Source organism: Tamandua tetradactyla, chromosome 11 (genome assembly GCF_023851605.1).
Source record: "Tamandua tetradactyla isolate mTamTet1 chromosome 11, mTamTet1.pri, whole genome shotgun sequence".
NCBI lineage: Eukaryota > Metazoa > Chordata > Mammalia > Pilosa > Myrmecophagidae > Tamandua > Tamandua tetradactyla.
Window position 1 is genome coordinate 3,371,291 of NC_135337.1, and position 27,045 is coordinate 3,398,335.

At 35.8% G+C, this 27,045-nt stretch overlaps 1 protein-coding gene and 2 pseudogenes across 3 annotated transcripts in view; all 3 read right to left on the minus strand.

Moving 5' to 3' along the window:
- MAN1A2 (mannosidase alpha class 1A member 2) overlaps positions 1 to 27,045 on the minus strand; it is a 236,889-nt gene that overhangs the window by 77,543 nt on the left and 132,301 nt on the right. For all 3 annotated transcript variants that reach the window (XR_013159187.1, XM_077119755.1, XM_077119756.1), the window contains 2 exons: positions 20,997 to 21,120; positions 5,076 to 5,169 (listed from right to left, as the gene is read on the minus strand). Coding sequence is in view for 2 of the 3 variants with exons in the window: in XM_077119755.1 (XP_076975870.1) it covers positions 5,076 to 5,169; positions 20,997 to 21,120 (218 nt within the window). In the remaining variant the exon portion in view is untranslated. The remainder of the gene's footprint in view (positions 1 to 5,075; positions 5,170 to 20,996; positions 21,121 to 27,045) is intronic.
- Positions 15,953 to 16,980, minus strand: LOC143650899 (phosphorylase b kinase regulatory subunit beta pseudogene; annotated as a pseudogene).
- LOC143650900 (phosphorylase b kinase regulatory subunit beta pseudogene) lies at positions 16,729 to 18,601 on the minus strand (annotated as a pseudogene).

The following is a 27,045-nucleotide window of genomic DNA, read 5'->3' on the forward strand; positions in this document are numbered from 1 at the left end:
GAAAAAGAGACTGCAATAAAAGAAAAGAGTGACAAAAAAGATACCAAAGGACAAGATGGCTTAAATAACCACTGCATTTACAGCAGTAATACTGAATGTAAATTGATTAAACTCAATTAAAAAAAAACAAACAAACAGACTGGCACTATGGATAAAAACACAATACAAATATCTGTCATTTTAAAGAGATTTAGCTTAAATACAAAGATACAAATAGGTTGAAAGTTGAAGGAAGGAAAAAGATAATCCATGCAAACAGTAAACAAAAGTGAGCTGGGATAGCTATATGAGTATCAGACAGAATATATCTTAAGTAAAAAAGATGTTCTAAGAGACAAAGAAGGACACTATATTAATAAAAGAAGAAATAACAATTAAAAATATTTATATACCTAACCTGGTGCTCCAAAATACATGAGGAAAACACTGGAAAAACTGCAGAAAAAAACAGACACCTCTACAAAAATGTGCAGACTTCAACACACCACTCAACAATAGACAGAACATCTAGACAGAGATTCAATAAAGAATCAGAGAACTTGGATAAAATGATAAATGAAATAGACACATTAGACATATACAGAACACTGTACCCCAAAACAGCAGGATATACATTCTTCTCAAGTGCACATGGATCATGCTCCAGGTAAGAAAACATGGTGGGTCACAAAACAAGTCTCAATAAATTAAAAAAGACAAATTATAGAAAGAAACTTCTCTGGCCACAGTGGAACGAAGGTGGAAATCAATAAAAGGCAGAACTGGGAAATGTACAAATACATGGAAGTTAAATAATACATTCAGACAATTACTGGGTCAGAGAGGAAATCACAAGGGAAAACAAATTTCTTGAGATGAACGGAAATAAGAACACAACATATCAAAGTCCTAAATGTTTGCACTCAAAAAGAAGAAACTTAAAATCAAAGACCTAATTGCATACCTGGAGAACCAAGAAAAATAATAGCAAACTAAACCCAAAGGAAACAGAAGGAAGGTAAAAATGAAGATTAGGGAAGAAATGAAACAGAAAAAAAAAAACAGTACTAACAAAACCAAAGGTTGATTATTTGAAAAGATCTAACAGATTGACAAACATTTAGCTATACTGACAAAAAGAGAAAGAGGTTGCAAATGTATGAAGTCAGAAATCAGAAGGAGACATTATGACTAACACCACAGAAATAGAAAAGATTATAAGAGGATACTATGAATAACTATATACTAACAAATTAGACAACTTCAGTGAAATGGACAAATTACAAGAAACACATGAATAACCTACACTGACAACAGAAGAAACAGAAGACCTCAACAGGTCAGGATATGAAATAATTAAAACAAGCAAACTCACAGAATCAGAATCTAGAATATAGGTTATCAGAGGATGGGGCAGGTATAGAGAATATGGAGTTAAGGTTTAAAATGTACAGAGTTCTATTCGGGATGGTGGAAATGTTTGGGTAATGGATGGTGGTGACAGTGATGTTAAAACAACACTGTGAATGTAATTACAAGCCTGAAATATATCTCCAAATGTGGTTAAAAGAGAAAATCTTAGGTTGTTACTAGAATAAAAGTATTTTTTCATGATTTTTAACAAATGTACCACATTAACACAAGGTGTTAATAATACGGTGGCATATGGGAACTCTTTTATGCATGATTTTTCTATAAACCCATATTTCTTTAATTAAAAAATTAATGAATCACTGATATGTGATTTTCTATATTTCTTCACTCTAATTTTTAAAAGGCAGAGATTAAACATGGTATTTCAAAAACTAGTAAAAAAAAGTAAGAAAAGGAATAAAATCAATGGTGTTCCTTTAAATATAAATTCCTTACTATATTTTTTTACATGCGTTGTCAAGTACTTTTCCTGAAGGTAATTGCCAGTAATTATTCTCTGTGATTGCTATATGCATGTCACAGACATTATCATTACTCTAATTATAATAGTTAGCCAAAGTTGAATTGTTAAATTCCTATTCAATCCATTGTTTGTTTTCCAGACTATTTATAGATATGACAGATGTAAACTGCTCAAAGATAAATACGAATTTGATATACTTTTCAAAAGCTGATACAAAATGAATAAAACGTTAACAGGAACAAACTGAACTATTTAGTAAGGGTTGCAGCTGGGATGTCAGGATAGCTCAACTAGGACTTTAAACTCTTGCCAAAATAACTAATAAATAGCTCTTTCTATAACATTCTCAAAACTTATAACTGCTAGAATGAGTACATTATAAAAGAAGTAATTTAAATTTAGTTTGTAGGGAAAAATCAGAGTGGACTGACAGAGATCTTCTGAAAATTAAGTTGCCATCAATGCTATACTGTTAGTCATTCGGAAGCTGGAAATCCTCAAATAGTAGGTTTTTTCCAGGATTCTAAGATTTGGGGGTGGAAGATGACATTCAATCTTTTTAAAAGTAATACATGTCCATTATCAGATGGGGATAATAAAGGTAAACAAAAGGAAGAAAATAAATATGTCACAAAATCACAATGTGATTAACCTGAGATTTCCACAGATGACACTATGGTATCTGTTCTTACACTGCACGTTTCCTCTCTTTAGATATACCATATTTACCTACTTCAAATATGCTATAACATCACTTTTAACGGCTTCATAGTATCCCACAATAAATCCCTATTATAGGACATTTAAAAACTGCACTGTCCAATGCAGTAGCCTCTAACCACATGTAAATATTTTATCATATATGCATTGAAAGTAAAATAAACTTTACAATGCAGTTCCTTGGTGGTACAAGCCACATTTCAAGTGTTCAATTACAGCATATGGCAAGTGACCACTATATTGGACATCGCAGACACAGAGCATTTTCATCATCACAAAAAATTCTGGACCAGTACTGCTTTCAAATAATTATGCCTCCTATAAATAACTTCAAAGTCAATGTAAATAAAAATTTTATATACAGCCCTGACAGTTTCTTGGGAATAAGTTCCTGGAGAAGAGTGACTGATTAGCACATACAAATTTTCAAGACTCTTTGAAACAGTGGCTACAGGGAACTGTCCATCCTCTGTCAATTCGATAAAGAAAAGTGCATTCTGATTAAAGTTTCATTGATTTGATTAGGGTTGTGGTGAAGTGGGAAAGAGAGAGAGACAATCGTGTTTGATCACCAGTCTATGGCGGTACTACAAATATGGTCATCTCTGTGAATTCTAGTGCAGTAGCAGCAGTCTGTACAGGATGAGAGTGTTACTGTATTTTCTTGCTTCCCAGTGCCACTGTTCTTCATTTACACCACTTTTAGGGTTAAATACGAACACACCTGTTTACTGCATATTTATATCTTTTTTTCATGAATTAACTTTTCTTCTATTTTTGTACTGGAGGATTATTTTTTTCTTATGATCTTATGAAGTCTTGATACAGTAAGGATATGAAACTGTTTTCCAAATATGTTCAAATATATTTCCTTGGTCTGTTTTGTTACTTGTCTTTTAATTCTATTGTTAGTAGGTTACAAATTGTAGGAAGTTAACATGTATACATAGCAAAAACTGACACCATTTTCTTTATGATTTCTTCTTTTTATGACATACGTAGGAAAGGCTTTCCTGATCATATACATTTTAAACCATATTTTTATTTACTACTTTTATGACTTCATTTTTTACATTAAGTAATTATACTATATGAAAAAGTATACTAGCATATGGTATAAAGAAGTAACTAAACATATATCTTTCCCAAATGCTATATTTCCAAAGCTAATGTAACTCTAAAGGAGAAAATTTATAACACAATTATTCCAAATTACTAAGTAGACATCCAATCCAGTCACTCTTATCTGGAGTAAAAAAATTACATTTTTATATTTTAGAAATGCCACTTTCAGAGTTTTGCTTATTCAGAAAAAGTATCATTTCCATTCAGTTTAGGCATTTGACCTCATATTTTCTTTAAAGTAGAAATAAAACTGAGCTACATGTAAAGAATTTCCAGTGAAAAGACATGAAAAATACATAAAAAGAGCCAACAGATTGAAACCTATCCCTAGATCTGTGAAAGACATAACTGACCAACCTGCTTTCACTTCATAAAGGAAAATACCCCAGATATTCTCTACAGGCACAAAAAGGACAATTCCGGAGTAGGTATCTTCCCACTCTTGGCAGTCCCACTGGTCTACTTTATCACCGGTATATTCTGCAAGTTTTCAATACATGATATTAAGTGATCGATTTATTTACTACTTCATTATGGTTTTATTAATCTCAAAAATAACCCAGACATGTTATACTAGGGGCAAAATCTCAACTTCCATTTGTTTTAGCTTTTCTGTTAAAAGAAAACACCATTGATAAAGCCTAATGTACTAAAGTTCCGTAAGTTCTACAATTCCAAATCAACATTTACTATTTACTTTAAAGAATAAATTCCTTCAAAGATAAATTCTAAAGCTCTAGTAAGAAAAATCATCCCACATCAAACAAAATATTTTCTCTTAAGTCAGAGGAAATCACTTCTTCCATAGTCTCACCTGACGTTTCTCTACACAGCGTTTTTCACATTACATTCCAACCACCAGCTTGGATGCTCATCGAATTCAAATCAAGCCCAATATAGTCTTTCCCCATCTCCAGTCTCAGCCAAGAACTTGGCACAGAGCCTGGTAAATAATAGTTATCCTGTAACCTTTTAAAATGAACACTGGACATTGCTTGCCCAAGAGCAATAACCACTTTTCAAGTCATGTAACATACTCTTTTGTTCTTCATATGCCTTCTATAAATATCTATCCTGAGCACTACCTTTTCCAAATGCCATACTATCTTTTAGCAAAGTACTTACACATACATGAAATAAAATACTCTTGTGATACAGATTATTAATGTTCCCAAGTGGGAAAACTGAAGCTCCAAGAGATTAGAAACTTGCCAAAGGTGGCAGAGCTAGTAGAGCATCATGAACTGAAAATTTCTAACTCCTCCTCATCTGGGTGTACTTTTCCCTACATCCAGCAAGAGTTTTCAGACAAATAACCTTTAAACAGAGCATCAGCTATACTAGAAATACTTACACTGACCCCAGCGCCCTGTTCTGGGGTTCAAATAATTTGGATAAAGACCATTTGGACGATCCATTTTCTGAAGCAGTTTCCGAATGTGCATGACCTAAACAAAATAAAATTAAGACAGCAATGAACAAAAATAACGTCATCAAGGCTTGATATTAATCAAGGCTTTAGGGTTTTTTCCCTCACTCAGAACATATATCCATCACCTTTCAGCCTTTTTGTAGCAGTGGGGAAAAGAGTTCAATTTTTAAAATTAGCTATTATTTTTAAGAGAATGATACATGATCATTATTAAAAATCAAGAGTACTTCTGGGGAAGATGGCAGAGTACAGGAGTACAATACTGACTCCTCCAATAACAGCTAATGGATGGGCAGAAACTTTCTGAAACAATTGTTCTGGGTCGTGGAGGCCAGGGGAGCACTGTACAGCATCCAAGGAAAGGCAGGAAGAAGAGGCTGAGACACTACAGTAAACAAAAAATAATTAAAACCCTGCGAATAAACCACTTGGTGGCTAGTGCCAGTGCTGATCCTCCACACTCAGGATAGCTGCCCGCAGTCCAGTTCCTATCTGGTTCCTATTGACTTAGAGGAACATGGAAGCCCTCTTGCATAAGAACAGGGTACGGGCAAGATCAAGTGCTGATCGTGGCTCTTAAATGGTAAGTTTAGATCACTCGGTCCTGGCTCTTTCAGCCTACCCTACCCTGGACAGGGACATCCACGCCATTATTTTAACCTTTTCCCCACAAGGGTGAGGCAGTGGAGATTTAAAGAAACATTGCCTACACAGGGCAAAGGGTAAAAGTCTGGGGAAGAGTGCCATCTGCTGGGCATGCCAGAAAAGTGCATCTTCAGGGAGCCATCAAAAAGGCTCTTCCCCCACCCTCCCCCACGGCTCTCTGGAACTGGTCTACGCTCCTTTCATGGACCCCTGGCCCTGCTCTGGCTGGGAAACAGGGAACTGCAACGTCTTCTCTGGGGAGACCCTAATCCCATATTTTGCCCTTCAGGCAAAAGGCGTAATCAAAAGAGGGTTAAAAAAAAATTATAGGGGCAAAGGGAAAATAACACAACAGGTTAATACTCTCAGAAAAGGAACACAGGAGTACTTCACTCTGCAAGTGTTTCACCCTGCAAGTGAAACAGCTGCATGAATAGCGCAACCTTAAAACTCTTCCACATTTGGTCTCGGGTTTCGACATTCACAAAAAAATTTACCACAAATCCAGGGCAAGGATCAGAAAGAGAAGAGCTGAAAAAACCACAAACAATTCAAAACGTCTAAAATAAGTTGACCCAAGTATCAAAGAAGAGCCTCAACAAAGCCAATCAACAATAAAACCCCATGTAAGAAAGAGAAACTGACCTTCAGAGCAAACTCATTGAGACAATCAGATGCTTGCACATCAGCAAAAAACTACAAGCCACACTAAGAAACAGCAAGGTATGGCCCAGTCAAAAGAACAATTTGAAACTTCAGAGGACCAATAAAATTTGAAACAAATCATTAAAGATGTTCAAATAAATCTCCTAAATCAATACAATATTAAATATGGCTAAAGAGATAAAGGATATTAAAATGACACTGGGGGCATAAATAAGAATGAGAAAGTATGAACAGAAAAATAACTTATGGGGAAAAAAGGCGCAGTAATGCAGATGAAATATTTTTCCCACTAGAGGTATACAACAGCAGATTTAAACAAGCAAAAGAAATAACTGACTAACCAGATTAGTTAGTCTAATCTAGATTAGACTACATAAACAAGCAAAAGAAATAACTGACTAACTACATTTACTAGATTAGTAAAATCTAATTTAACTAATTAGATTAGATTAGTTGAGACCCTGCTCAATACAATTGTCTCCGGGAGCTAAATGACAACACAAAGTACAAAAACATATACATCATAGGAGTCTCAGAAGAGGATGAGGAGGGAAAAATGGCAGAAAGAACATTTGAGGAAATAATGGTTGGAAATTTTCCAAATCTTATGAAAGATGTAAATATACATGTCCAAGAAAAGCTACACACTCTAAATAGAATAAACCCTAATAGACCTACTACAAGACATATACTAATCAGATAAAGAGAGAATGCTGAGAGCAGTAAGAAAAAAATGACTCATCACATACAAGAGAACAGTAAGTAATAACATTAAGTGCCGATTTCCCATCAGAAACCATGGAGGCCAGAAGGGAGTGGTATGATATATTTAAGATAATGAAAGAGAAAAACTGCCAGCAAAGAATGCTTTACCTAGCAAAACTGTCCTTCAAAAATGAGGGAGAACTTAAAATATCCACACATAAATGGAAACTGAGCAAGTTAATCAACAAGAGAACAGTCCTATAAGAAATATTAAAAGGAGTTCTGCAGGTACACGGGTAGTTCAGTGGTTAGAATACATGCCTTTCATACAGGAAACCCGGGTTTGATTCCCAGACCATGCATCCCCCTCTCCTAAAAATAAGGAGTTCTGCAGACTGAAAATAAAAGATACAGGAGAGAGGTTCAGAAGAGAGTAAAGAAATAAAAATCATCAGTAAGGGTAACTAAAAGCGTAAAAAGAGAAGCAAAAACAAGCTATGACATATAAAAGATAAAATGGTTGAAGTACTGTCTTTACAGTAATAACTGTGAATGTTAATGAATGAAGCCAACTTTACCCTAGTATCAAAGCCAGATAAAGATACTACAACAAAAGAAAATTACAAATTTCTTGAATGAGCACAGACGCAAAAATCCTCAATGAAATACTTGAAATAATACACTATGATCAAGTCAGTTCTATCCCAAGTATGCAAGGGTAGCTCAACACAAGAAAATCAATTAATATAATATATCACATTAAACAATCAAAGGGGGAAAACCTCATGATCATCTCCATTGACCTGGAAAACACATTTAACAAAATCCAGCCTTGGGTGGGCCATGGTGGCTCAGCAGGCAGAGTTCTCACCTGCCATGACGGAGACCCAGGTTTGATTCCTGGTGCCTGCCCATGCAAAAAAAAAAAAAAAAAAATCCAGCCTCCTCTCTTGATAAAAACACTTCAAAAGATAGGAAGCAAAGGAAATTTCCTCCACATGATAAAGAGTATATACGAAAACCTAGAGCAAATAAACAAGTTCAGCAAAGTGGCAAGATACAAGATCAACTTGAAAAAAATTATATACTAGTAATGAGCAATTTTAAGAGAAAACCAAGAAAAAAATCCACTTACTATAGCAAGTAACAGAATCAAATATCTACAAATAAATTAAATCAAGCAAGTAAAGGACCTTTATTCATAAAATTACAAAACACTGTTGAAAGAAATAAAAAATTTTAATTATGGAAGGGCATTCCACATCTATGACCTGAAAGACTCAATATCATTAAGATCTCAATGCTATGAGATTCTGTTGGTTTGCCCAGGTCAGTGTGATGCCCCGATAAATACCACAGTGATTTGAAAAGTGAATAAAGAAGTACTTGCAAAGTCCCCTTGGGGGAATGGGGAGAAAGGGTGAAAAATTCAACTTCCCCATTTGGAGAATTCTTGATATTCTCACAAGCAGTGGGGACAACCAAATCAATAGGCTAAGCACTCAATCTTGAGGTTTGCTCCCATGATTTTATCCCTGCAAAAGATAGGCTGTCTACTTAAAATTGGGCCTAAGAGTCACTCCCAGAGAACCTCTTTTGTTGCTCAGATGTGGCCTCTCTCTCCCTCTCTCTCAGCCAACACAGCAAGCAAACTTACTGCCCTCCTCCCTCTACATGAGACATGAATTTCAGGGTGTAAACGTTCCTGGCAACATGGGACAGAAATCCTAGGATGAGCTGGGACTTGGCATCAAGGGATTGAGAAAACCTTCTTGACCAAAAGGGGGAAGAGAAAAATAAGGCAAAATAAAGTGTCAGTGGCTGAGAGATTTCAAACAGGGTTGAGAGGTTATCCTGGAGGTTATTCTCATACATTATACAGATATCCGCGTTTTAGTTTATGGAGTACTAGAGTGGCTAGAGGGAAGTACTGTAGAACTGTGTCCTAGTAACCATGTTTCTTGAAGTTGTGTATAATGACACAACTTTTGTAATGTAACTGTGATTATGCAATGTGACCTTGTGTCTGATGCTTCTTTTATCTATGGTATGGACAGATGAGTAAAAAATATGGATAAGAAATAAATAATAGGGGGAACAAAGGTTAAAATAAATTGAGTAGATTGAAATACTAGTGGTCAATGAGAGGGAGGGGTAAGGGGTATGGCATGTATGAGTTTTTTTCTTTTTTCTTTTTTATTTCTTTTGCTAGAGAGATGCAAATGTTCAAAAAAATGATCATGGTGAACAATACACAACTATGTGATGATACTGTGAGCCACTGACTATAACCGTATCAAGAATGTATGTTTGTTTGTTGTTTATAACAAAAATAAAAATAAAAAAAAGAACACCAAAAAAATTTAAAAAGATGTTAATGCTACCCAAACTGACTTACAGATTCAAAGAAATCCCAATCAAAATTCCAATAGCATACTTGCTGAAATGGAAAAAGCCAATTACCAAATTTATATGAAACAATAAGGAGCCCCAAAAGCCAAAAACATCTTGAAAAAAACTAATGAAGTTGGAAGACTCACACTCCCTCACTTGAAAGCATTTTACAAAGTTACAGTGGTCAAAACACTTCAGAAACAGACCCTCACATCTATGGTCAACCTGAAGTCTACTAAGTCCTCTCAACTGGAACAGAATAGTCTTCAAGAAATGGTGCTTGAAGTGGATATCCATAACTAAAAGAATGAAAGAGGACCCCTATTTCACATCTTAATATAAAAACTAACTCACAATGGATCAAAGACCTCAATACAACAACCAGAACCATAAAACTCCCAGAAGAAAATTTAGGGAAACATCTTCAAGATCTTGTGGTAGGAAATGGTTTCTTAGATTTTACACCCAAAGCACAAGCAATGAAAGAATAAATAAATGGGACCTCATCAAAATTAAAAACTTTGAGCTTCAATGACTTTATCAAGAAAGTGAAAAGGCATCTACTCAATGAGAAAATATTTAGAAACCACATATCTGATAGGGGTTTAATATCCAGAATATACACAGAAATCCTACAGTTCAACAATAAAAAAAAAAACCTAGTTAAAAATGGGCAAAAGACTTGAATACAGATCTATACAAAGAGAAAAATACAAACGGCTAAAAAGCACATGAAAAGATGCTCAATATCACTAGCTATAAAGGAAATGCAAATCAAAACCACAATGAGATAACATTTCACAGCTACTAGAATGGCTACTATTGGAAAAACAGAAACAATAAGTGTTGCACAATGAGATAACATTTCACAGCTACTAGAATGGCTACTATTGGAAAAACAGAAACAATAAGTGTTGCAGAGGATGTGGAGAAATAGGAACATTACTCAGTCTCGGTGGGAATATAAATTGGTGCAGCCAGTATGGAAGACAGTTTTGCAGTTCCGTATAGAACTGCCATATGATCTGGCAATTCTACTGTATATACCCAAAGAACTGAAATCAGGGACTTGAACAGACATTTACACACTGATGTACATAGCAGTATTATTCACAGTTGCCAAAAGAAGGAAATAACCCATTTTTCCATCAACTGATGAATGGCTAAAACATAATGTGGTGTGTATATCTATATCTATATATCTGTATCTGTATGTCTATATATCTATATATATAGATATATATATATACAATAGAATATCATTCAGCTGTAATGAAATCCTGATGTATGCAACAAGAATGAACCTTGACTCCCTAATAACTTTCTACTTGATATTGTGAGAACACTCACAGTTTCAACAGTTGATCAAATGGTATTTAAGTTAGTGTTTAATATCGAGAATTTAAGAAACTCTGCTATATGAATTTGTAGATTTTTTTCTTGTTGCCTTAATTTTAAATTGGTTTATGAAACTTACTGTACAAACAAGGTTTTACAATAATTATTTGGGTATTTTCTTTAAATATACCTATGCTAAAGCTATCTAAGATATCCATTTTTGGTGGGTCTGAGTGTATTGATTGTTTTCTTAAATAAAAATATTTTTTTAAAAAAACCAATTGTCAGTAAATGAGAAGGTCTATTTCTGAACTCTCAATTTAATTCCATTGGTCAGTATATCTATCCTTATGACAATACCATGCTGCTATGACCACTGTTGCTTTGTAATATGCTTTAAAATCAGGAAGTGTGAGAACTTCAACTTCATTTTTCTTTCTCAAGATGTTTTCAGCTATTCAGGACAACTTGCCCTTCCGAACAAATTTGATTATTGGCTTTTCTATTTCTTCAAAAAAGAGAATGAACCTTGAGGACACTGTGTTAAATGAAATAAACCAGACACAAAGACAAATATTATATGACCTCACTAATATGAACTAATTATAATAAACAAAATCATAGAGTCAGAATCTAGAATATATGTTATCAGGGGACAGAATGGGGTAGAGAAAGGGGAGCTGATGCTTATTTTGTGCAGAATTTCTATTTAGGTTGATTTTAAATGTTTGGAAATAGAAGTGGTTATATTAGTACATTATTTTGAGTGTAATTAAAAGCACTGAATTATCTCAATGAATGTGGTTGAAAGGGGAAGTTGTGGGTCTAGTGCATGCTACTAGAAGTAAACTTAGAAGATAACACATGGAACTGTACAACAAACACAGTGAATCTTGTGGACAATGGACTATTTAGAACTACAAATACAAGAATGTTCTTTCATGAATTTTAACAAATGTATGATATTGTTACAGGGTGTTAATATTAACCTGGTATGCAGGGAAAAATATACCTAATGTAAATATGGACTACAGTAATATTTTAATATTCTTTCAGGGACTGTAACAAAGGTACCACACTAATGCAAAGTGTCAATATTGTGGGACTATATGGGAATGCTATATTTTTTACCTTACTTTTCTGTAAACCTACAACTTCCCTAATTAAAAATAACAATAATTTTTTAAACCATTATGATAGATGAGAAAAACAGAAAGTACTACATCTTGTATGATTACATTCATATATATATATATTTTATATATATATATAAAAGCTGCAACTTAGTGCAGCATTCTAAATAAATAAGTAAATACTGTAAAGATAAAAATTATCCCTCCTCAGCTCATAACAAGGAAAATCAAAACAGTAAAAACAACAGCTCCTTGGGTGGTGCAATGGTGGCTCAGTGGCAGAATTCTCGCCTGCCATGCTAAAGACCCGGGTTCGATTCCCGCAGCCTGCCCATGCCAAACAAAACAAAACAATAGCTTCTTTCTTTTAAGTCTGTAATGACAAAATATGTTCATGATCACATTACAATTCAGGGCCCATTAGGCTCCTGGGATGCCCAGCTACAAATACATACATCACACATTTTGGAATTCTTTTGTATTTATGGAAATTAGTGAAGGGGAGTTTTCCCTGGCATGGAAGACAAGAATACCTAAGAGTTTTTGGGGAACAGCAAAGTTTTTTCCCATGTGACTCAAAGGCTAACGTGGCTGGAAACTGCTGAAGATGAAGAAGCCGACTATGGAAGCAGCCAACGCCTCAAATCATGTAAACATTCTGATGGATGTTGTGCTGCATTTGACTTCATCTCCATGGAAATCCCAGGCACTCTAATCTTTTCAAGACATTTAAAGCAGGATTTCCTTCTTGTAAGCTTTTTGGTTGTGTGATGTGTAATCACAATTTTCTAGTAAATGTTTTAGAGTATTTGCAGTATTTACATAGTGTACTAGCAGCATGCATAATTACGGTCCTGGGTTGGGTTTGGTTAAGGAATGGAATCGCAATGCTAGATACTGCAGACGTACATTTTGTTCAGTGTCATCCTTAAGTCTTTGCACTATGTGGTCATCCATTTGAATGTAATGAGGAAATGCTGTTCTGTGATATAGACAGCCATTGCCATCACCTACAATTCTACCTCTAGTGACAGGGCTTCATGAGCTGGATTTTTTAATCATTGAGCTTGGGAAAGTACATGAATCCCTAAAAATGGTTTTCTTCCAAGAATTATCAATTTTGACAGATTATTATTATTATTATTTAATATACTCCTACCTATATACATTATGATACTGAAAAAAAATCAAGCAGTAATTTAAACAAAAGATTTTAAATTCTAACACTCTACTATCTAGAAATAATCACCATAAATGTCAGTGATAAAAATCACTCCAGGCATATATACAGATTCAGACATAAAATCATACATAACTTCATGACATTCACAGTAAAAAGTATTAAGTTAATCTAATAGATAAAAAGTAAATGAAGGGAAGGCACTGCAATGGTGGCTCTGTGGCAGAATTCCTACCTGCCACGCCAGAGACCCAAATTCGATTTCCAAAGTCTGCCCATGCGAAAAAAAAAGTAAATGAAGGAAAACTAAATTGCCAAGCTTAAAATATTTTCCCACAAAAAAATATTATTCCTAAAATACAGCTCTTAGGTTAAAGTAAAAAAAAAAAAAAAAACAGAACAAAACCATGAAGTACATAGTAAGAGGCTGAAGACTTTTCCAGAACTTTTTTTTTGATTCATCTCTTAGCTGCTAGGCCCAAAGGTGCTATATTCCTGGAATTCTTTTTTGTTTCAGAGTATTCTCTTTACACTTGAAGGATAACCTGCTCAGTATAAATGAATTGGGGGAATCACTTTTCTTTTTTCACGAGACCTTATACATACATGACTATCTTGTGATCTCGAGTACAACACTGATCTTTTCACTGCAAGATTTTCAATCATCTTTCGTTTGGTTGGACTTTTTCATGAAGCACTTTGTTCAGGAATGGACTCATGGATGCTATATTCCCTACGTTCGTGTTTGAACCTATCTCTATATATAACAATCTCAATCTGAATACTTCTATGAATGCATTGCAGACAGTTTTTTTGATGTTATTATTAAAGATAAGAAAATTAGCATTCTTTTGTCCTTTGAAAATTATGTGTATATTGCATACTCTCTGCCTCTCTTCCGCGTCATATCATTTTCTTTCTATATCTTTATATCTTTCTCTTTTTATTTCCATATGTGCTAGTTTTTTCTTCTATGATCTATTATATTATGAACATTGATTTTTTTTATTGCTTTCAATTTGGTGATATTTTATTTCTCTTACACTTTGTTATTCATATCACATGTTGTTGTCTCTGCGGACTTATACCTCCGTTTATACATTTGTTTTAGAAAGATGAGAACTTTATTGTGTTCTCTCTTTCATTAGAATGTTCTCAATTGCTTACTTCAGATAAGTGTTTTTTGGCCATCATTTATATTTCAATCCTCTACTTTTCTGGTTATGTCTTTGTATAAATTTTGTACTTGTTCTTTTTTTTTAATTCAGAAATATAATTAAATGACTTTTAATTCTGTTTTACCAGGTGTGCTGGCTTGAAGGGATTTACATACCCTAGAAAAGCCATATTTTAATCCTAATCCATCTCATGAGACCAGGCTTTCTTTTAATCCCTATTCAGTGCTGTAGAGTGGAAACGTGATTAAATTATCTCCATAGAAATATGACTCACCCAACTGTGGGTATTAGCCTGGGATTAGGGAGATGTGACCCCACCCATTCCAGGTGGGTCTTGATTAGTTCACTGGAATTCCTTCAAAGAGGAAACATTTTAGAAAGAGTTCCTGTTAGAGCCACGAGAACGAAGCAGAGGCTTATACAGCCAGAGAACTTCAGAGATGAAGGAATTCGCTGTAGGGGGAGCTTCATGAAGCAAGAGGCCTGGAGAGAAAGCTAGCAGACATCGCCATGTTTACCACATGCCATTCCAGTTGACAGAGAAACCCTGAATTTCATCAGCCTTTCTTGAGTGAAGGGAACCTCTTGTTTGTGCCTTAATTTGGACATTTTTTATAGACTTGTAATTGAGACCTTTTCACAGCCTAGAATTGTAAATCTGCAACTTAATAAATTCCCTCTTTTTAAAAGTCATTCCGTTTCTACTATATTGCATTCCAGCAGCTAGCAAACTAGAACACCAGGACAAACTAGATTAACAATCCTATAATTCAGCATATTTCTGAATAATCCTACACATGTCCTATTTTTTAGTAGGAGCCAAAGAAAATCTTTGATAATATAGATTTATTGCACTGTATTTTAGTCCAACCCCTACTATTAGCACAAACACAAAACCATACTCATGTTTATAAGGTAAAATTGTATAATAGCTCTGTATACAAATTATTATTAACAATGCATTTTCTAAGAATCAAAATATCAGCTGGATGACTTTGCTTTTATGATGCATATTAAGATCTTGTTATAGCATGACAATGCCACTAAAAAGAGTCCACTAGTATGTACTACTAGTTGACAAACTCTACTTGCTGACACTTAGGTGGGAATTTAGTTTAAAGAACAAGGATTCATTTTCATGTAATCTGCGAAGGTCAGTCTTCAATTCAGGAACTTTGTGTCATTCAGTGAAAGTTATACTTGTTGTTGGTATAATCATAAGAACTTTTTTCACTTGAGTGAAAGCATTTCTTACCCTTAGATTAGCTATGGCATGTGAAAGAGCTTCAAAAACCTGTCAAAGGCACGGCAAACATTTCACCAGCATGATCAGTCCATACGATAATGGCTGCCTTGATGTTGTTTCAACACAAAATTTAACACATTTCTAGTCAGTGTCTCAGCCTTTTCTACCTTCTTCATTAGCCTAATTAATCATAGGTTATTATTGCTGGGCTGGATTTCCCCTTCCAACAGCAAATTCATCACAACCTTTGTCAAACAGCTGCATGTTCCTGTTTTTTTCTGGGGTGGAGTAGGGGAGAGTTTTGTAAAAGGAAGCTAAAGGAAGATGACTTCGGCCAACTCTTTTTTTTGAAATTCATGAAATGCTTCTTTCACCGTTTTGTCTAGATTTGCTTTGTCTTGAAATTCTACTTCAGGGTTTCTTTCCAGTATAATGGAAACAATCATTAGTAGCTCCACAGTGATCTATCTGTACTTTGGCTAGTCAGTATTTCCCAACATATCTTCAACAAGGAGAATAAAATTCATCTCATACACGGTCATATCTGACAGGGTTGTTTGCTGTAGCAAATGCTTCTTGCTACAATGATACCATTGGGTGAGTGTTCCAGGATCTGCCACTCTCGGTCAAAGAACCCAGGGGGAAGTCTATTCAAAGACCTATCAATCTGATGCCTTTTCATCCAACATCTTCCATTCTGCTGAGACTGCACAAAATCCAACCGTTTTGTTTAACTTCACTAAGTGACAGCCAACAGAAGTCTATGGCTGGCTTGTCTCTACCACAGATATGTAGCTTGTACTCCATGACATGGATGATCCACCCAGTTCATATTACCAACATGCCACTGAATAACTCAGAATTATTAAAGATGATCCAGCCAATATGGATGACCAGTTTGCTAAATGAGTGCTTCCTTCTTATCATGGGTGTTGCACTTATAATAGATCATGTTTTTTATCACTCTTGGTGACAAAGGATTAGAGGTAACTTCTTCTTCATGCCCAAAGGCACCCCGTTAGTGTTTCCTCTGCACTAACACATTAGTAATGGATGGGGCCAGGCTGTCCCCTACTTTATTCAAAAGATTTGTTGCATGGTGCACAACTGACCAGTTTTTTGCTGCCAGCTCTTATATACTCTCTCAATGTGATCAGAAAGAGTAATTTTCTTTGTAATGAAGTTGAGGCCTTCTCTTTTGAGCAATATACTCATCAGGATGGCTTTGCTAGCCAGACACTGCAGTGATTCAGTTGTTCAAGAATTTCATAGGTGGGCTTATTCTTCCATTCAATAATGGCAATATTCAGCTGCTATTTCAGTTCAGGAGCAATATACTCATCAGGATGGCTTTGCTAGCCAGACACTGCAGTGATTCAGTTGTTCAAGAATTTCATAGGTGGGCTTATTCTTCCATTCAATAATGGCAATATTCAGCTGCTATTTCAGTTCAGGAGCATTGGGGATGCTGCTTTGTCTTTTGACTTTTGAATGTTTGGCAAGCTCTAGTTTCTTGAAACTTAAATTCTGGAAGTTCTTCTGTAGCACTGATTTGTAGGAAGTCATGTTGTTCTACTACAGCTCCAGATATCAGTGTCTACAGATGGTCAACATGGACTTCGACTCCTCCAATCATTCATTTTTTAAAGGCTGCCAGCACATCTTATTGGGGTTGAAACGGCTACCTCCTATATTGTCTTTCCAAATGAAAACAAGGAAAAGAGTAATTTCTAATATTGCTTACAGAACTGTAAGGCACTCCTTTAAGTCATCTATCAAGAGTAAAACATCTTCAGACATGCAGAAATCACTTAGGTCAAATATGGTGGAATACTAAGCCACAGTCTTCCTAAAATGTGATAAAATTTAATGTACCAAGGCAGGTGATGGGCCTATCTGGCCTTCTGGAGAGTCCCGATTTTTCATTGATACCCGAGTAGAAATAAGCTTTTATGAGCTTCTGCTGAGGTCATATCTAAATAGGTTCTGCCTGTTGAGGAGTTTGAGTTTGAATACCATTATGTTGAGAAAAATTTGATGGCTTTGGTTTCTGCTATAAGTGCTACATGGACTACCACATCACTTTCCAGCATGCCTTGATTGGAACATCTCATGCTAATGTTATGTTGATTTTGTACCAGGACATAGCATTAGACTGGATCAATGCCTTTACGACTGAATAATTCATCGGTCAGGAGTTTTGCAATGATATAATGAGCTGGTCCCCAAAGAACTAGTTTTATATCATGGCCACAATTACTAGGAAATCACTTTTGACTACCAGGGTTTCTTTATTCATATTCTACAATGTCAGCTGGCACAGTAATAATACTTCAGTACAACAGGATAGCCTTCATACTGATGAAGTACTGGTGTCAGAAAATCCTGATACTCCTTTACTTGTTTGGGGTTACCTCTAAAAATTCCATCAATCATCATAGGAAGAAAAACTATGGGAAATTCACATTCAGTATCATCAAACAACTTAATTCTAGCTGGTTTATAGTAGTATCAGTTGGGATCTTCCAATGATGTTCTGTACCCATCTCTGAAGAAATGCTTAAATCCATATTTTCCTTTTAATTTTCAACCACTTTATCAAGTGTCCAGCTAAACACGGCTTCATCATTTAGGGCAAATGCAAAATAACTGATGCAGGGGATCAGGGCAGCATCTGTGTTGTGGGATCTTGGCTTTCTTGGAAACAGTGAGCAAATGAGAGCATCAAGATCCACAAACATAACCGACCAACAAGTCTGGTTGCCAAAGAGGCTGAATCCATTAATTCCTTCTACAGCTGCTTTTGCTAAGCCAACTGAGCTTGAGTGTAATTCTGTGTTGCCATTATTATATTTGCTTCATTATTCTCAGACACCAAAATAAGATAAACCGTAAACTCTTTCTACACAAAATACGTTTTGAATGTAGATAACCTGGAGTCCTGAGGAAGTCACTTCCACAAGGAATCAGTCTTTTACATGCCATATTCCACCAAACTTTTGTTTCCTGCAGTATGTCTGCATAACTGCCATGCTTTTTCTTTACATCTTCTTCACATTTAACAGGGTCAGCTCTGACCTAAACTTTGCTCTGACATAATGTACTTGAATTTTCTTTGACTTCATTCCTGTGTGAGTGTGTGTGTACATATTCCTTCACACCTGGATACAATCTGAGATCTAGAGTACAAGTGTCCTATCCAATTTCATGAGGTCTTTGATTTTTCATGGAGGATGGAAGCCAAAAAGTCTGTTAGAGCTGTGGAATCTGTTCTAGTTTGCCAGCTGCCAGAATGCAACACACCAGAGATGGCTTGGCTTTTAAAAAAAGGGCATTTATTTCATTAGCTCTTCAGAGGAAAGGCAGCTGGTTAACTTTCAACTGAGGTTCTTTATTAACACAGGAAGGTACAGGGTGATCTCTGCTGGCCTTCTCTCCAGGCCTCTAGGTTCCAACAACTTTCCCTGGGGTGACTCCTTTCCGCATCACCAAAGGCCTGGGCTGAGCTGAGAGTGCTGAGATGAGGTACACTGAGCTGCCTGGGCTGTGCTACATTAAGCGCTCTCATTTAAGCTTCCAGCCATTAAATCAAGCATCATTCATTGCAGCAGGCATGCCTCCTAGCCAACTGAAGATGTAATCAGCAACAGATGAGGTTCACATATGCCCTTGGCTCATGTCCACACAGCAATAGAACTAGGTACTTTCACCTGGCCAAGTTGACACCTGAATCAAACTACCACAGCTTCTACATATTAAACACCATAGGCATTGTTCTTTGTGAGACTAACAGGCTGTACAAAGAATTTGTTGACTCACTTTCTTTTCCCAGTAAGGATTCAAGATAGGGTGGGAGGAAGACATAAGTATAACGACAGAATTCTTTGGATTCTCTTTTTGGCTGCCACATATATATGGCATGAGATTCCAGCCTTTCCTTCTTTCACTGTTATTGATGAATTTTTACTGGTCTTTATTATGTTTGTTATTTTCACTTAGCTAGGAAGGGAAATTTCTGTGATCTGGCTCCATTCTGCTATCTTTACTTGAAAATTCTTACCATTTGTTTAATTTTTTAATAAAATATTCCATATACAGAAAATAATATATAAAGATTTTATTCATACCTCAATTTTAAATACACAATACTACAAACATCTTTAATGCTCTATTAACCACTGACACATATGCACTGCCTTTGTTCAAGGTGTGACCACAGTACTGAAATTTATATTTGTCATTATCTCAACACTGTTAAAACTACTCTTAAATCCCTAAACAACATATTTTTTGGCTCTATTTGCTTTCATTGCTATAAAAGTTATATCAAACTTTTAATTGATAAATATAACACATTCATTTGTTTTCACTGCTGTATTGTATTTCATTATAAATTGCTAATATAATGCTTCTATATACATGATGTAGATGTACATACTAAGGAACAGAATTGTTGGGGTATAGGGTATGCACATATTCAAGTTTACCAGTTAATATTTTCTATTTCCTGTTTTAAAGAATACACTCTTTATCCTAAGGGAGTAAGATAGGGATTATCCTAAGGGAGTAAGATATTTTACTCTACTTTATTTTCTAAAAGTGTCATACCTTTACCTTTTACATTTAAGACTTAATGCTTCTGGAATTAACTGTCTAAATGTACAACTGTACCTTTGTCATACCAAGTTTATATCTGGGTCTGTTTAAAGGCTATCTAATCTGTACAATCTATTTACCTCTGTACAAATGCCCTATAGTGCTGATAACTGGGTACTGCTAATTCACCCATCTTTTTTTTCTTCAGGAATGTCTCGAGTATTTCTATTATATAAAAATTCTAGAAATTCCACTTTAAAAAAAGCTTCTTGTGATTGGCAATGAATTGATCCTACAGATCAAATGGCAAGAGTGAAATTTTTATATTACCTACCTATACATAAATAAACATATCTCCCCCCATTTGTTTAGGTCTTCTTTAATATCATTCAATAAAGTTTTGAATTTTTTACACTTTTTGATAGATTTATTTATAGAAACCTTATGCATTTGTTACTACCATGTCAGGTATGTTTTTTAAAATAAAACTTTCTCACCTTTTGTAGCTGGTACAGAAAATGTTACTAATTTTTAAAATCTACATTGAACTCTTTTTTAAAATATTGAACTGTTATTATTTTAGTAATTTAAATGTAAATTGTCTAATTTGTTAGGTTTGGATTATTTAAAAAAACAAACAAACCTACAGTCATGATAAACACATATCCAGTGTTTTCTTTTTCCAAGCATTAATCTACTCTTTGGGTGAATCTTAATGTATTTTTTACAGCAAACAAAGAGAAAGAAAACAAGAAAACTAACCTTTTTGTAGTAAACTGGATCCCCTGTCAAGTAGCTGAGATGGACAAACTCCATGTGTAGGGTGCCAAATTCAGCAAGAATACTGCTGCCTGCAGATGCCCAGCCCCAGTTTCGTCCTACTCCACTGAATGTAAGGAAAGGTAACAGGAGACAGGTTTGGGAAAAGAGAAAACATTTTTTAATGAATTTTAAATAAATGTCCTAAAAACTACTATAACACAATAGCTTCTTTACATCTAAAATTATATTTTATTATTTAAAAAAATTTTGAATAGGTAATACAACCATATTTTAAAAATCAAAGGAATCTAAAATAGTGTAAAGTAAAGATATTTTTCCATTCTACCCTGATCCTCCTCTCTTACCAGGTCTCACAGATAATAACTTATATTAGTTTCTTAGATATTAATAAGAATTTTTATGCATATATAAGCAATCAAAATATATATTCTTATTTTCCTCCTTTCCCACAGAAAACATAGCAAACTATATTTTCTACTCTGGGGTCTATCATATCGTTTTGGTCTTACCATTCTCATTTTGTTTTCTTAAAGCTACACAGAATACTGTGATTATCAGTGATTCTCAATTGGAATTCCTATTCTAGAGGTTTATTAGGATATGTAGAACCATTTTGGGTTGCGTCAAATCTTGGAGATGCAGCCTGCATTCATTTGGACTGGAACCAAAGATGTAAAACTTCCTGTAACGATCAGGGAATACCATACAATTAAAAATTATCCTGCCCCAAATGCCAGTAGTGACTGTATTACATGACTAGAGATCACTTACTTAATCAATCCTCTACTGATGGACCCTTGGGATATTTATAATAATTTCCTATTATGAAAACATTTGCAGCGATTAATCTTGTATACATTTCATTTATGCAAATCTATCTCTAAGAAATGTTCTTGGCCTTAATGTTATTTAGCATTTTTGCCTTGTAACTTTTTATTGGATGCCAGACTATATAAATGAAAAATTGAAAGGCTTTGGATAAATTTTAAGAAAGTTAAATTTCTTCTGAAATACAGATTGAATATAGGCAGATTACCCTGGTTTTAGGTTGTGTTAGGTTTGACCTATTTCAAATGTTTACCCTTACTCTTAGGAAGCGGCCCTTCTGGGACCTTGACTGAAAACCTGGGGTGTTTACCAAGGCCCCTCCACCTTGGCAACATTAAACTCTGATGTCTCCTTAGCCCTTTAACTCCCAGATGTTGTTTTCTACTTGGTGTCTGAGTCTTTCCCTCTGCACATGCACTGAATTGAATTGAGGGAACCTGTACTCAAATTTTGGGGCTCATCCTCTGCAATTCCTTCCTGTTTGAAATTCTGTCCCACATGTCCCTATCACTTTAATAGTCCAAGTCTTGATCACAATCTCCTCAGCCCAAAATGATTGCCACTTTAGGACTGTCCTTTTTAAGCCCTGCACCAAGATTTTGAACATGACCACAGGGAAGAAGACAAGGTTCAAATACAATTGTGATGGTCAGGTTCATGTGTCAACTTGGCTAGGTGATAGTGCCCAGTTGTCTGGTCAAGCAAGCATAGCCTATCTGCTGCTGTGAGGACATTTTTTGGACTTAAATCATCAGCATGCTGACTGTGTCCATGGGTGATTACATCTGCAGTAGGCTAAGGGGAGCATTCCCTGCAATGAATGATGTTTACCCTAATCAGCCATAGGCTCTAAAGGAAAAGTCAGAGGAGCGAATCTTCACTTCAGTCAGCCAACCTTTCCTGGAGAATTCATCAAAGACCTTTACTGGAGATGCCAGCTTACAACCTGCCCTACGGAATTTGGACTTGTGCATCCCCACAGTTGTATGAGACACTTTTATAAAATTTCATATTTACAGATATCTCCTGTTGGTTCTGTTTACGTAAAGAAGTCTGACTACTTCAGGAATTGACTTTCTCTTAGGATTATAGCCCTTTGAGTCCTGCCTGTGTTAGCTGCTCTCCAGTGTCTGCAAATCATTGGTTTTATATATTTTATCTAGCTTTTACGATTATTTCTGGCTAGAAAGTGAGTCTAATAAGAGTTATTTGCATGGTTGGAATTGGAAGTCTAGATTAATAACTCAGGCAGTAGAGCTCGTGGGTTAAGCTCTCCCTTCTGGAACTATAGACAGGTCTCTAGTGTCTTTACTAACTCTTAGGAGGAAGTAAAGATATATGTTTCAGTTTATATCCACTTTCGTACTACAAATTCAATATGCTATATTGTATTTAGCTGTATTGAGAAAACATTAAAATAGGTATCAGGACAAATCACTACCTTGTTTAAAGTTCTTTCACGATTTAGTACTATTTTACAATATCTTTAAAACTATGTCAGGCAAATACCAGTAACAGATGTTTGATAACTATAAGTGAGAATTAAAGAGGAAGTATGGACATAATAACTATGTAGAAGGATGGTCACTCATTTAATTAAATATCAAGTGCCTACAAGGTTAGACCCTATGAGTATACAACTGAAGGACAGAGAAGAAAACCAATCTAAACCCAAAGTGAGCAAAAGGAATGAAATAAAAACCAATAGAGAAAATCAGCAAAACCAAAAGTTGGTTCACTGAAAAGATCAATAAAATTGACAAACCTTTAGCTGGACTGAAAAAGAAAAAGACAGTACACAAAAAACTAAGATCAGAAGTGTAAAGAAGGATATTACTATGAATTCTAAAGAAATAAAAAGGACTATAAGAGGATACTATAAATACCTGCACGCCAATACATCAGATAATCCAGATGAAGCAGACAAAATCTTAGAAACACACAAACTACCTAAACTGACTTGATGAAATAGAAGATCTCAACAGACCAATAACTAGTGAAGGAAAATGAATCAGTAATCAAAAACCCCCTAACAAAGAAAGGCCCAAGACCAGATGGCTTTAAAAGACAATTTTACCAAACAATACAGAAGAACTAACAATGCTGCTCACTCTTCCAAAAAAACTGAACAGGAGGGAGCACATCCTAAACCCAAGTAGCCAGACCAACATTCCATACAAATACAGAGGGAAAAACTATCAACAAAAACTTGCAAGCAATCCAACAGCAAATCAAAAGAATTATACAGCATAATCAAGTGAGATTTACAAAATGAATTAATATAATATACCACGTTATCAGAACAAAGGAAATAAAATGACATGATTATCTCAATTGAAGCAACAAGGGCATCCGACAAAATCTAGCACTGCTTTGTGATAAAGAAAACAAAACAAAACAAAAAGGGGGAAAAAAACCCTCAGAAAACAATGATTATAAGGAAACTTCCTCAACATGACAAAAGGTATCTTTGAAAAACCCACAACATCTTACTTAATGCTGAAAGACTGAACTGTTTCCCTCTGAGATCTGGAACGAGACGGAGCAGGATGCCCGCTATCTCAACTATTGTTTAACATTTTTCTGGAAGTTCTAGATAGAGCAATTAGGCAAGAGAAAGAAATAAAAGGCATTCAAATTGGAAACAAAAAAGCAAAACTTCATGTGCAGAAGACATGATCCTATGTACAGGAAATCCAGAAAAATCTACATTTATTTATGCATCTTGAATTCATAAACAAATTCAGCAAAAGCGAAGAGACACAAGGTCAATACTCTAAAATCAGTAGTACCTCTATATACAAGAACAATCCAAAGAAGAAATCAACAAAAAATTTCATTCACTACAGCAACTAAAAGAAACAAATGTCTAGGAATAAATCTAACAAATGATATAAAGGACTTGTACACCAAAAACTACAGAGTACTGTTAAAAAGAAATCAAAGACAAGTGAAATAAATGGAAGGCCATTCCATGTTCTTGGATAGGAAAACCAAATAGCATTGAGATGTCAAGTCTACCCTAATCGATCTACAGATTCAACACAATTTCAACCAAAATTCCAAAGCCTTCTTTGCAGGTATGGAAAAACCAATCACCAAATTTATATGGAAAGCAAATAAGGGGCCCAAATAGCCAAAGCTATCTCAGAAAAGAAGAATAAAGCTGGAGAAATCACACTTCCCAAGTTTAAAAATTGCACACTAATAGTAACAGGGTGATACTGATACAAAAGCAAAAACTATAAAACTCTTAGAAGAAAATATAGGGAAACATCTTCAGGACCTTTCATTAGGGAATGATTTCTTCCACTTTACACCCAAACCACAAGTAACAAAAGAAAAAAATAGATACATGGGACCCAATCAAAATGAAAAACTTTTGTGAAACAAAGGACTTCATTAGGAAACTAAAAAGACAACCAACAGCGTAGGAGAAACTATTTGGAAACTACCAATCTGGTAAAGTTTACTATCGAGAAGATACATAAAGCAATCACACAATTCAACAACAAAAAGATCAGCAACCCTATTTAAAATAGGCAAAAGACCTGAACAGACATTTCTCCAAAAAAGATCTACAAATGGTCAAAAAGTACACAAAAAGCTCAACATTATTAACCATTAGGGAAGTGTGAATCAAAACGATGAGCTACTATTTCACACACATTATAATGGCTACTATTAAAAACTACCAATCATTCAGGAAAATGGTGGAATAAGGAAAGACATAACTCACTCCTCGACTGAAAACACTTAAAGAACAGGCAGGAATTATCCAAAAAAAGTGATTCTGGAGCTCAGGAGACCAAGGAAGGACCATTGCAACAAAAAAGTAAGAGCTGTATGAAAAAAAGGAGAAACAACAACTGAGAAATTGTGGCAAGTGAACTCAGTGTGGCATCTGGTACCCCTCCTTCTCTCTGACATTGGCAGCTGTGGGACGGCCTGGTTCTTGCCCGTTGATGAGATGTAGTGCAGTCCTACTCCAACTTAGGCCTAGTGAAGTTAACTCTCATGGTTCCACAGGCATGAACCTTTTCATACAGGAGCTCAAAAGCTTGCAGCTCCATTAATCCCAAAAACTGATAGACTGCAGTAAGAGATTAATGTCCATTGCAGTGTCCATCACCCATGTACCATCTCTGAGGCCCGTGGATATACCACAATTGTGGACAAACTCTTGGCAAGTGAATTTAACCTGGTCCTACAGCCTAGAGCCTTTCCACACAGAAGCTCAGAGCCCACAGCTCAATTAGTTTCACAACCTGAGTCTGTGGGGAGAGAATGATCTGTACCCAAGTACAGATCCCCCACCCCAAGGCCAGCAGATCCAGGCGTGCCTGGCTCTCGTCCAGCTCGCTGCAGCAGGCTGGGACACAGGAAGGCCCTCCCCTCAGGAAAAGTGAAGGATGGCACAGTCCTGTTCCAGATGCTGGGCAAAGAGAGTTACCTTCCAAGAATCACTGGAAGGCATATATAGGAGCCGAGGGCACTCACACACCCACAATTTCCACAAATAGAGAAGCTGTAGTGAGTAACTGAGCTCCATTGCAGCCCCAGGTGCCTGGCCCAATCCTGGAGGCCAACAGCCCCAGTGCATCTGGATCTTGCCCAGTGGGCTGCAGCAATCTGAGAGAGACAGAGAGCCACTCCACTTGGGAAAAGAGGGTGATGCAAAACAGTCTTGACCCAAAGTTGATCAGTGAAATAGGACAGTGGGGGCCCACAGCCTTGGTCCTTTCTGGACAGGAGCCCGAAGCGTCATAAAGCCTTTGTCCCCCTGTACTGCAGAAACAAAGGAGTCAGAAGGATAAAAAAAATAATTTAACTAAGCAGGACTGTGGCAAATAGGCTGCCAAAGAGAGCCATCTGCTGCGAAGGCTGGGAAAATGCAGTCTGAGAAGCGCCTTGAACTTTCCTCTAGGTCCCTCTGGTATGGGTGTACACCCCGTGTAGGGCCAATAGACCTAGTTTGGCTGTGAAAACCTGAAAAAACAAACACCAAAGGAAGCCTTCAATACAAACTCAATCAACAACAAAATCTTAGATGAGAGGGAAACCAACTTTCAAAATAATCTTATCAGATGCCTAGAAATCAGCAAAAATTAAAAGACACCTTAAGAAACAATAAGAGATGGACCTCCATGCTGGAACTGAGCTGTGGGGAGGGAGGCGGTTAGTGGGCTTTAGCGCCGTT